Source organism: Giraffa tippelskirchi, chromosome 4 (assembly GCF_054371585.1).
Source record: "Giraffa tippelskirchi isolate mGirTip1 chromosome 4, T2T-mGirTip1v1.2.pri, whole genome shotgun sequence".
In the NCBI taxonomy this organism is placed as follows: Eukaryota; Metazoa; Chordata; class Mammalia; order Artiodactyla; family Giraffidae; genus Giraffa; species Giraffa tippelskirchi.
The window spans coordinates 203,851,343-203,863,641 of record NC_137278.1 but is presented as its reverse complement, the minus strand read 5'-3'; the positions used below and the strand labels follow the sequence as shown (position 1 = coordinate 203,863,641).

The 12,299-nt window shown below is 55.5% G+C and overlaps 1 protein-coding gene across 1 annotated transcript in view; it reads right to left on the bottom strand.

The window, feature by feature from the left end:
• Positions 1–12,299, bottom strand: part of CACNA1I (calcium voltage-gated channel subunit alpha1 I) — a 111,728-nt gene that overhangs the window by 25,780 nt on the left and 73,649 nt on the right. The window contains exons 10-19 of the mRNA XM_081590202.1: positions 6,706–6,857; positions 5,711–5,896; positions 5,284–5,401; positions 4,516–4,671; positions 3,924–4,017; positions 3,065–3,267; positions 1,963–2,430; positions 1,506–1,606; positions 685–808; positions 338–406 (exon numbers count right to left, since the gene is read on the bottom strand). Of these exons, the coding sequence (XP_081446328.1) occupies positions 338–406; positions 685–808; positions 1,506–1,606; positions 1,963–2,430; positions 3,065–3,267; positions 3,924–4,017; positions 4,516–4,671; positions 5,284–5,401; positions 5,711–5,896; positions 6,706–6,857 (1,671 nt within the window). The remainder of the gene's footprint in view (positions 1–337; positions 407–684; positions 809–1,505; positions 1,607–1,962; positions 2,431–3,064; positions 3,268–3,923; positions 4,018–4,515; positions 4,672–5,283; positions 5,402–5,710; positions 5,897–6,705; positions 6,858–12,299) is intronic.

The following is a 12,299-nucleotide window of genomic DNA, read 5'->3' as shown; positions in this document are numbered from 1 at the left end:
TCGCTGCACATGTGGCTAACCCCCCTTGGAAGCCAAGCACTCCCGGAAACATCCTAGACGGAACCCTCTCCTGTGCCCCACACCTCCAGCAGGTACCTCCACGACACTGGAAATGCGCTGTGAGCTCTCACATAGCAGACATGAAGCTGATCTTGCCTTCCCCCACTTCCTCCGCCCCAGGAGCCCAACCCAGTGGCTGGCACCAAGTGGGGTTGGGCCTCCAACACCCCCTGTGGAATGCTGCTGAGGGGCGAGTGAGTGGCCAGCTGATGAAGGCTGGACCAGAGCCTGGGGCTCCGGACAGGGGAAAGGAGAGGTCCCACATGAAGCCAGGTACCTTCAGTGTCATCTCGCCCACGAAGATAGCTGTGAAGATGTAGTTGGACACAGTGAGGAAGATGCGTTCCTGAAAGATCCGAGAGAGGCCGTGGGTCCACGGGCTCCCAGAACTGTCAGCCTCTGCCTTCAGCCAAGGGAAACCCAGGAGAGGCTGCCGCTTCACAGTCCAAGGAAGCGGCCCCCTTTCCAGAGGCAAGCTCCCAGCCACACCTCCCTCCATGGCATCTGGCATCATAGAGCTCTCCAACCCCCGCCCCCCAGCCTGGCATGCTATCCCACAGCAGGCCCTGGCAGCCTGTCCCTCTGCCTTGTCCCTCGCACCGCCTGAAGGCCCCAGCCACTCACGGTGCTGCCGGCCTCAATCTGGGGCCGCTCCAGGGCTATGGTGATGCAGTTGAGGAAGATGAAGGCCAGGACGACATAGTCGAAGAGCTTGTGGGCGATGATGGTCTGACACAGGACCCGGAACCTGGGCAGGGTGGGCAGGGGGCCACGTGAGTGTCGGTTTGTTCCTCACCCTAGCCGGGAGGAAGGCGAAAGGCCCAGGCACACATGGGGACCAGGGTGGCCTAGAGGAAAGCTGACCCTTCTCTTCTGGACACATCACAGGTGGCGATTTCACATCTCAGGATGCTACCTTCGCTGACCACAATGCAAGCTCCTAGCACCCCAGGATAAAGGGCACCCACCTAGCCTCGACACTCAAAGCTTTCCAAACACCAGCCCATGTCCCTGAGCCTTGTCCTCAGCTGCATGGGCACACATGGCCAGATACCCTCAGCTCCTGCCCCCAGGCCTTTCCTCCGGCTGCTCTCTCCACCAGGACTGCCTTCAACTTCTCACACCTCCTTCTTCATCGACAGAATGCTGTCTGCTTTCAAAGCCCAGCACAAAGGCCGCCTCCCCCCGGCAGCCTTTTGATGCCCCCTAATGAGGGAAGCACCCCAGGTTCTCAGAAGATTTATCCAACCTGGTGCCCAGCACAGGAATGGCTTAGGGTAAAAAAGATGCTCAGAAAAGCTCCCACCTGAACCCCTCCCTCACCTGCGGGCTCTGAGGTATAAGGGACGCCCCCACAATGGTCCTGCTTGGCTTGGCAAAAATCTCTCCCTCCCAGACACGTCAACCCCCTACACTAACTACACCTCAAGCCTGGCCCTGCCCACCTGTTCTCAGGGGAGAAGAGGTAGACAGACCAGTCCTCGCGGACTTCACACCAGTCGGGCTTGTAGACGTCAATCATCTTGCGGACTCGGAAGCACAGAGTCTGGCAAGAGAAGGCCGAGGGGTCAGGCAGGTCAGCAGTGCCCAAAGCTGCTCACCTCCACCCATCCTGGCCATCTGGCAGAATGTGGCCACTGGATGACCTCCGAACTCTCCTAGCAAGATCAGAATCCTCGCCCCACCCAGGGTAGGCCAGGAGGGCTTCTGTGCCAAGGCCGGGCCCAACTCAGAGGTGGGCAGTCCAGGCCCCGCCCCCTGCCCATACACCGGAAGCCCTCTCCCACGGCCACGCCCACTTAGGCGGGGCCCCATTCAAGCCCCACCCCTAGGCCCCTCCCTGTTCCACGCCCACTCTCCACCGCGGTCTGCTAGGCTGCCCCAGAGAACCCGCGAACTCACGTAGTCTATCTCCTCCTCGTCCTCCCCACGATCCCGGCGGTCATCCATCTTGGTGAAGACGTCCTTGGCGATGCTGGGCATCCTGCCATTGCAGTCCTCGTGCCCGGGGGTGGGGCCCGCCGCCCTCCAGGCTGCCCGGGAGTGAGTGCCCACAGCGGGCACCAGCTCGGCCAGGTCCACCGAATCTCTGGTGTCGAGGGACAGCGTCCGTCGGTGGTGGCGGTGACGGTGCGCCGGGTGGGGACCATGATGCGCGTGGTGGGCGTGCGGGGCGTGCAGGGGCGCAGCCCGCAGCGGGCCCTCTTCCCGGGCGCCCTCGCAGCCCCGGGCGCTGCCACGCTCAGCGGAGAGCAGGGACTCATGCTCCGCCGACGGTGGCTTGTGCTTGAGGCTGTTCCAGCTGGAGCGACGGCTGGCCCAGGCCCCGCTGCGGCCCCACGGCCCGTAGTAGGAGCTCCGAGAGCTGGACTGGGAGGAAGGCCAGGGCTCTGGTCAACGCCATCACACACAGTCACGGCTGTGACTGAAGGCAACCTACACACCTGCTGAGGCCCAAAGGGGGCCATCCACCTGGCCACTGGGGGACAGAACAGGCTAGACCTCAGGAGACCTGTCCCTGCTCTGCCTCTCACTCCATCCTCATCTTGGGACATGTGGTCTCCTCCACCCTGTGGTTCTCTCCTTCCTGCTGCCTCACTTCTCCTGAGAAAGGTACAGCAAGTTAGGGCATCTGCCCATTTTACAGGAAAGGAAACTGGAGGCTTAGAGAAGCGTTGTAACTTGGCCATGGTTACAAAGCTTGGTGGTGGCAGAGGCCAGACTGAAGCTCAGGTCTCCCCAACCCCAAGACCCAGCTCTTTACCCTGCACATTGCTGCTAAGACAAAATCCCAACTCTACACCAGACCCACTGGTACTTATTCATTCATTTCTTGTTCCCTGGGCAATGGAATGACATGGTCCCTGCCTGGTTCTGGCTGGGCAGTCTGGTGTCCTAAGCCTAGGTACAAGTCTGAGGCTGAACTGGCAGACACATCTTCTCAGGATCACTCAGCACACACCCAGTAGGAAGCAGCCATTCAGAGCACCCCACAAGGACTCACCAGGGAGCGCTGGTCGTAGCTCACCCTCCCCAGTGACATGACACTGCTCTTGCGGGAGCCCAGGGCCATTAGCACAGGGTCTGGCTGCAGTGAGAGGCGGGGGGCAGATGCTGCAGCCCCAGTGGGGACCAGATGTCCACCCAGTGGGAGATTGGGGTCCAGGTGCCCATTGGGGGTCATGGGGATTGGGCAGAGCTTGGGATCTGGAGGGTTCAGATAGAGACAGAGGGAGGGGCAGACAGGAGGACAGAACAAGACCAAAAGAAGCCATGAGACAAAGAAACAGACATGGACAGTAACAGAAAAGAAGAGTTTTTCTGGAGAGACCTCCTCCACCAGGAAGTCCTCCTGGTTGGACTCCATTACACGTGCCTCCCCTATGCCCATCTCTAAGCCTCTTGGCTTTACTTTTGGATGAGTAAAGCCCTTGCCTTCCATGTTTAGAGGCCAGCTCTGGGCTTCACCCAGCATGGGAGCCTCACTCCTGTACTCATTGCAGGAAGAAGGCAGAACCTGTCTAGCCCAGTTGCTGAGAAGGACACAGCATGGGCTGGGGAGGTTTCTTCCCAGCTGCCCAGAAGTACTCAACAGAACCCAGGCATCCTGAGGCCCAAAACTCTTCCTAACAGGCCAGCTGTTTGGAGGGGTGAGGGTGGGCCGCATGGCTAGAATTCAGGAGAGCCATGACTGTCACTGACCTTTTTGAGATTCAGCATTTCTGTCTATTATAAATGTAAACAACAAACCATAGAGAGTTAGCAGTCCTGGCTTGAGGGGAAACTAGATGCTGTACCCTCTGCCCGCCTGGAGCACTGGGGGAAAGTCCTGGCCTCCAGGTGATGAGTGGAAATCTGTTTACCTCCACTGCTCTCCAGGCCCTCCTGGAGCTTATCGAACTCCTCCATGTTGGATGAGCTCTGGTCCTCGTCCGAGTAGGAGCGATTGGCATCACCCTGGGAGACCGTCCCTCACATTGGAATGAAAGTCAGTTTAGCCCTTCCCTCCCTCCTGAATTTTTCAATGGATGTTTTTACCATTCCCCCACCACCACCATCTTACAGATGGGAAAACTGAGGCTCGGAAAAAGGAAGTGAGAAGCTAATGACGGCCTCGACCAGGTACCCACATCTGCCTGACTGCAAGTGTCCCCCAAGCCTCAGAAAATGGAGCAGGCAGGATCCAGCCTCCCGGATCTTGGGGACTCCAAGATCTCAGAGATGGAGAGGCTTATTCCTACATCACTGGGGGATAGGCAGGGGTCCTAGATGCAACCTCCACTTGCATACCTCCTGTGATGGGACGCTCACCACCTCACTGGTAACACCCTCCTCTGGAAACCCGTTGCCTGCTAGATGTTTGAATCACGATCCTCCTCTATCCAGACCCCCCCCCCACCCAGTCTCATACAGGCCCCAAAGGGGTGTTTCGTCCATCAGGAGGGCCACAGTCACCTCTGCCTGGAAGCCCTCCACCAGGATGGCCACCAGCAGGTTGAAGAGCACATAGTTGCCGAAGGTCATGAGGGCAACGAAGTACAGGGAGGCCCAGGGGGAGGTGGAGGCCATGCCGTTGTAGAGGACGACGTTCCAGTCCTCCTGGGTGAGGATCTGCGAGGGGTGGGAACCGACTGCTCAGCCCCTGAGTATCCCCAGGCCCCAGCCCACTGCGTGTCCTAGCTGCAGGCATGCAGCAGCCCACGCACACCTACATACAGCATCCTCTCACATACAATCATGCACACACAGTGTCCTCGCATATCATGGTCTCGGCTGGGGCATAGCCACAGACCCAAGTGCATGCGCATGTGTGCACACATGTGTGCGCACACACGCACATACACACACACCTTGCTCTTCCTGCTGCCTGGTCTGCCCACACCCTCAAGGCCTGCATCACACACTCCTACCCTAACACTCGCTCCCCGGTGATCAGCACTCCCTCCTGGCTGCCCCCACAACCCCATCCCCATGACCACAGTACCCATGAGGAAACAATTTCAGGGAAGAATCCTAACCCCAAAGTCTCGGGGCAGGAGTGAACAAATAGGGACGGGCACCGGGCGGTGAGTCCAGCTCTCACAGCCAGGGCTGCGGCAGTCTGGCTGCTGGAGGCTGGGGTTGAGGGGCCTTCTTGCAGGCTGCTGCTCTTCCCTGGATTCTCTGAGGCTGGGGGCACCTCCAAACAGCGACAGACACCTGTGAACACAGGCCAGGGCTCACCTGGAACACCGTGACAATGGCCCACAGCAGGGAGTCGAAGTTCTTCCTGTCGGGGACTGTGTCTCCTGTGTCCGTGCGGAGGCTGAATTTGCAGCCAAAGATGTGCATCCCGAGGATGCTGGGGGAAGGATGGAGATGGCTTAAGGGACTCACACACACATCAAGCTCTCTGCCTGCCCACCCTGTTTCATTCTCAGAACAGCCCACTAAGAGGAGAAGTGCCAGAGTTGGTCCCATTTTACAGATGTGAACACTGAGGCTCAGAGGGGAAGGATTTGCCCAGAGCCATTAGGGATGAAGTGACAGTGCCAGGATTCACACCCAGGTCCAGAGTGCTGCCTGGAGAAGCTCAGTCACACTCCACCAGGCCCCTGCCCACGGCCCTGGCAGGCCCCATGGGTGTGGCCCCAGGGTGGGCAGGGCTCACCTGAAGATGAATATGAAGAGCATGAGCAGCATGCAGAAGGTGGCCACGTTGTCCATGGTCTTCATGAGCACCACGAGCTGGCGCCGCAATGCAGGCATGAAGCGCACCAGCTTCAGAACCCGCAGCAGCCGGAAAGTACGCAGCACCGACAGCCCGCCATCCGCCTGCCCTACGATCTCCCAGATGCTGTGGCCGGGCCAGCAGGCAGGGTGGGGAGGAGAAAGAGGCAGGAGGGGTCAGCGGGAGGCCGGGACAAGGGCAGAGGAAGAAGGGGAGGCCAGGGAGGCAGAGATGCACATCTTCCGTTCATACACTTGTGCACCCAACAGATACTGTTTGACGGGTCTCTGCGGCTCGTGGCACCCTAAACCTGGGGCTCTGAACCTGGATTCCACGGACCGCCCCCCCTCAAGAAATCTACAGTGCATGAATATCGCTGACCTCTTTTTGAGATTCAACATTCCTTTAATTATGAAGGTCAATAACAAACTGCAGAGAATTAATTAGCAGTCCCTATGACCTTGTGGCCAATCGAAATCACTGGTAGTTTTCTATCATGTGATGGCTGATACAGATATTTCCAGACATTAGTTATGCTCATCCTTTCTCTGGAATGTGGTTGTCATGGACCCACTACTACTGATCTTGGTATTTAATTCATTCATCCAGAAGCACGTCTATATTGATAAATCACACATTTTCAAATATTTTCATAACTGGTTTCTGGCATAATTGACTTCCTTTGATCTTATGTACTTCATTTACATCCATAGTTGGATGGCATCAGTGACTCAATGGACATGAGTTTGAGCAAACTTCGGGAGATAATGAAGGACAGGGAAGCCTGGTGTGCTGCAGTCCATGGGGCTGCAAAGAGTCGAACACGACTGAGCAACTGAACAACAACTTCATTTACTGGCTGGGATCAGTGCATTTAATCCCCCTCCCGCCTCACTCTATTTCTAAGCCTGCAGGCTGGGGAGGGGGGTCAGCACCTGATGATGACGATGATGCTATCGAAGATGTTGTAGGGGTTGCGCAGGTAGTCGAAAAGCCCAAAGGCAGCCAGCTTCAGCAGCATCTCCAGGGCAAACATGCTGGTGAAGACCACGTTGCAGATCTCCAGGATGTTGGTCAGCTCCTCAGGCTGTGGGGATGTTGGGGCAGGGGACGAGGACCCGGTCAGGCCAGAGGGCAGCCGTGGATCCCCCACTCTGGACACCCATCAGCTCTCAAACCCCCAGGAAGGCCTGGCTCTGCCATCCTGGCCCCATGGCCTGAAGGTCAATGTCCTCGCTGGACCTCCATCCTCCCCCTGCACTTGGCCTCTGCATCATCTCTGCTGTCCCAAGAGGGCTACTGAGATGGGAACGCATGGGGCCGACCTTCTATCATTTGGGCAATGATGCCCATACTGCCCACTGAGGGCCACATTCAGTTCAGTTCAGTCGCTCAGTCGTATCCGACTCTTTGCGACTCCATGAACCGCAGCACGCCAGGCCTCCCTGTCCATCACCAACTCCTGGAGTCCACCCAAACCCATGTCCATCGAGTCGATGATGCCATCCAAGCATCTCATCCTCTGTCGTCCCCTTCTCCTCCTGCCTTCAATCTTTCTCAGCATCAGGGTCTTTTCAAATGAGTCAGCTCTTCGCATCAGGTGGCCAAAGTATTGGAGTTTCAGCTTCAACATCAGTCCTTCCAGTGAACACCCAGGACTGATCTCCTTTAGGATGGACTGGTTGGATCTCCTTGCAGTCCAAGGGACTCTCAAGAGTCTTCTCCAACAACACAGTTCAAAAGCATCAATTCTTCAGTGCTCAGCTTTCTTTACAGTCCAACTCTCACATCCACACATGACCACTGGAAAAACCATAGCCCTGACTGGACGGACCTTTGTTGGCAAAGTAATGTTTCTGCTTTTTAATATGCTATCTAGGTTGGTCATAACTTTTCTTCCAAGGAGCAAGTGTCTTTTAATTTCATGGCTGCAGTCACCATCTGCAGTGATTTGGAAGCTAAGGCTCCGAAGGCAGCCTGAGGTCACATAGTTAGACACAGAGCAAGACAGGAAGGCAAACCAGTGACTGCTGAAATCCCTGTTTGCCCACGAGCCTAATCCATTTAGTGAGTGTGTGCAGGACCTGTTCTGTGTGTTCATAAGTGTTATGTCACTTAGTCCCTCACAAGAGCCCGTCTGTATGCAGGTCAAGAAGCAACAGTTAGAACCGGACATGGAACAACAGATTGGTCTCAAATTGGGAAAAGAATACGTCAAGGCTGGATATTGTCACCCTGCTTACTTAACTTATATGCAGAGTACATCGTGTGAAATGCCAGGCTGGATGAAACACAAGCTGGAATCAAGACTGCCAGGAGAAATATCAATAAGCTCAGATATGTAGATGACACCACCCTTATGGCAGAAAGCAAAGAGAAACTAAAGAGCTTCTTGATGAAAGTGAAAGAGGAGAGTGAAAAAGCTGGCTTAAAACTCAACATTCAGAAAACAAAGATCATGCATGGCATCCAGTCCCATCACTTCATGGCAAATAGATGGATAAACAATGGAAACTGTGAGAGACTTTATTTTCTTGGGCTCCAAAATCACTGAAGATGGTGACTGCAGACATGAAATTAAAAGATGCTTGCTCCTTGGAAGAAAAGTTATGACCAACCTAGACAGCATATTAAAAAGCAGAGACATTATTTTGCTGACAAAGGTCTGTCTAGTCAAAGCTATGGTTTTTCCAGTAGTCATGTATGGATGTGAGAGTTGGGCCATAAAGAAGCCTGAGCACTAAAGAATTGATGCTTTTGAACTGTGTTGTTGGAGAAAACTCTTGAGAGACCCTTGGACTGCAAGGAGATCAAACCAGTCAATCCAATACTTTGGCCACCTGATGTGAAGAGCTGACTCATTAGAAAAGACCCTGATGCTGGGAAAGATTGAAGGCAGGAGGAGAAAGGGATGACAGAGAATGAGATGGTTGGATGGCATCACCAACTTGATGGACATGAGTTTGAGCAAGCTCCAGGAGATGGTAATGGACAGGGAAGCCTGGCGTGCTGCAGTCCATAGGGTCGCAAAGAGTCGGACACGACTGAGTGACTGAACTGAACTGAACTGAAGAGCCCATTATGCAGATGAGGAGACAGGTTCAGAGAAGTCCAGTCCCCTACCTGAGGCTACACAGCTAGTACCTGGATTTGAACCCAGGCAGCCTAACTCCAAGGCTCAGGCTCTGCCCTTCACCCCTCCATACCCAGCCCTCCCCCCACCTCCTTCCTTCCTCAGCAATTGCCTTCTCAAGATTGTGGGTGGCTGGAGACCACCAGCTCTGTGAAGGGCAGACAGAGACCCTGCACCTACCGTGTGCCACCACAGCTTTCAATACACTGGACCACCTGGTCAGTGGGGCTTACTTCACCAGCTGCTCAGAGGAGAACACTAAGGCCCAGAGAGGTTGAAGGTCAAAGGGAAAGTCACTCAGTTGTGTCTGATTCTTTGCAACCCCATGGACTGTATGTAGCCCACCAGGCTCCTCTGTCCATGGCATTCTCCAGGCAAGAATACTGGAGAGGGTTGCCATTCCCTTCAGGGGATCTTCCTGACCCAGGGATCAAACCCAGGTCTCCCACATTGCAGGCAGATTCTTTACCATCTGAGCCATGAGGGAAGCCCCTGAAGGTCAAAGTCCCAGCTACTCAGAGAGAGACTAGCCCCTCTGTCCCTCTGTCCCTGGAGCTGTATACCTGCTAATTATTAGCAGCATGTGACACCCTTACAAGTGGGACTACCTGAGGAACCTCAGTGTATTAAACAAGCCACCCTATAGCCATGACTGGGGTGGGCTTCCAAGTCCACCCTCACTGCCCAGGCCTCAGTTTCCTCATCCATAAAATAGGAGATGAAGTAAGAGGAGGGCTATACAGGGCTCCAGCCTGTTCTCTCCGTGCCCCTCTCCCCTCCCCAGGTTCTGCCAGGACTGGTAAAGTATCTGGTCTGTACTCACCACTGGGCCAGTTTGTTCCTGCCCAAATCATGCAGCAGGAAAGGGCCATTTGTCAGGCCTGAGCTCAACCCCAACTCAATTACTGACACCTCAGTCACCCTGCGAGGCCACTGTTGTCATCTCCATTTTACAGATGAGGAAACTGAGGCTCAGAGAAGGGAACTGCCGTGCTCAGAGTCACCTGGCAAGACTGTGGCAGAGTCACCAAGCCAGACTCCAAACTGCACTCCCAGTCCCCACCCCTACCCCTGAACTCATCCATCCATCCATTCACTCGTCCACTGTTGCAGGCTCTCCCCAGCGTTGGTCAAGGGCTGGGCTTGCGCTACCCTGGCTGGGCGGTGGTGAGCCAATTGGGACATTCTTCCTGCCCTTGGGAAGTGCAGGCTCCACTGGCAAAGCCCATTGTGCAGGTTAACAAACCAGTCGGCAGGTGATCAAAACGGAGGGAAGTTGAAGGTGGTTTGGGCCATAGGGTCAGTGGAGTCTGGAGCGGCTTCCTGGAAGAAGCTGACATCTCAATGAGACCTCAAAGCCAAGAGGGGAAGTGGGTAACAGGGAGAAGAGAAGGTGTCCAGGCAGAGGGACCAGTTGGAGTGAGGGCAGGGAGATTGGAGAAATCCTAATATCAGGTCGGCCTGCCCCGGCCCAGCTCCCCCATGGAGCGACAGGGACTCGGGGCCTGACTTTGACTCCACTTGGGTCAAAAGGAGAAGAGAAAAAATAGCAACCCAACCCTCTGCTTCCCGCCTGGTGCCTGGGAAATCTAATAAAACTGCCAGCTCCTCTCAAGGCCAGATCAAAGGAGAAGGCACCATTTCCATCTGTAATTACATTTGACTCACAAAATGGTCCCAAAAGGGGAGTGGGACCCCGAGAAAGGCCCCCAGTGGGGGAGGGGCTGGGGCCCAGCATCCCAGGCTGAGCCAGGGCCCAGATGCTCTTGAGAGTCACCAATTTCCCAGCCCGCCAAAAGGGAGATGAAAGACGTGGCGGCTGACAGTCCACAATGGCGGTCACCCCGCTTGGGGCCACGCGCTGCCCACGCGTCCGCCCACCCACAACTGATGGTCTCTCCCCGAAAGGTCACCCGCTTCCTCCCCTCCTCCCTCACAACAGCTGTTTCTCTAGTCAAGCGCACACCTGTTAATCTTTTTCTAATGGACCATCCATCACTCCTGCGAGCATTTTTCTGGGAGAGAGACAGCGAGCGGAAGAGAGAGACGGATAGACAAACATAGACACAGTGAGTGAGAGACCAAGCGGGGAGGCATGGGGAGAGGAATAGGGCAGCCGTCAGAGAGATGGACAGAGAGAGACTCAAAAGACAGATGGACAGACAGACAAATATGGACCCGGGGAGGGAGAAGCAAACGCAGGGTGTGAAAGACAAGACAAAGAGAGAAAAACAGAGGTAAACACATAATGAAAGACGGAGATCATGACACTGGGTAAGTCAGAGACAGAGCAGAAAGTGAGAGCGCTGAGGCAGACAGACAAAGAGGCTGCAGAGAGGTGGCTGGAGATGGCAAAGACCCACCCAGGGGAAGGGGAGGTACGGAAGGGCAGAAAAACCAGGTTACACCAGAGGTGGGAGGATGGAGGGCCGAGGAGGGGGGCTGCAACCTGGAGGAGAGGCCAGAAGCAGAGGGAGTCGGGGCAGGGGCAGGGCCAGCTCATCCCTGATGGACTCCAGGCTTGGGAGGGCTGGCTGCAGGGGCAGACAAGGGCCCAGCTGGGCAGGAACCTACGGTGCCACCCAGGCACCCCTCGAGCCCAGCATCAACCCCATAATAACAATGCCAACTGGTGTTAAAAACATCCCCATGTGCCAGGTGGCACTAAGCACTTTCCATGAATCATTCCATCAAAGCTCAAACATTACCCTAGGAGAAGGCAAGGCACCCCACTCCAGTACTCTTGCCTGAAAAATCCCATGGATGGAGGAGCCTGGTAGGCTGCAGTCCATGGGGTCGCTAAGAGTCAGACACGACTGACGACTTCACTTTCACTTTCACTTTCACATTGGAGAAGGAAATGTCAACCCACTCCAGTGTTCTTGCCTGGAGAATCCCAGGGATGGTGGAGCCTGGTGGGCTGCCGTCTATGGGGTCGCACAGAGTCGGACACGACTGCAGCAACTTAGCAGCAGCAGCCCCATTTGACAGCTAGAAAACCTGAGACCCAGAGAGAAGAAGCGACCGCCCCTGGCCACACACAGGCAGCAGAAGAATTAGATCTCAAACCCAGGTCTCCTCCCTCTGGCCTGCCTACCTCCCCATGGTCCAGGTGCCTTCACCTGCCCTACCTTTCTGACTTGAGGCTCCAGTTCGGCACAGACTCACTGGCTTGCTTATTAGCCTTCCATACCCCGCCCCCCCCCACTGCCCTAAGGATAAAGCCAGTCTCAAGACCCTTCATGAATGGACAGCCCCAGGGTCTCCTGGGCTGTCTGCCCTGGTCCATGTGCATATGCTCCTTGAGGGCTCAGGAGGGTCTTCCATAGGAATACCTATGTTCCTGGTGCCTGCATTTGTCTCTCCTCTGTCTGCTGAAATCCCAGTCATCCCTCA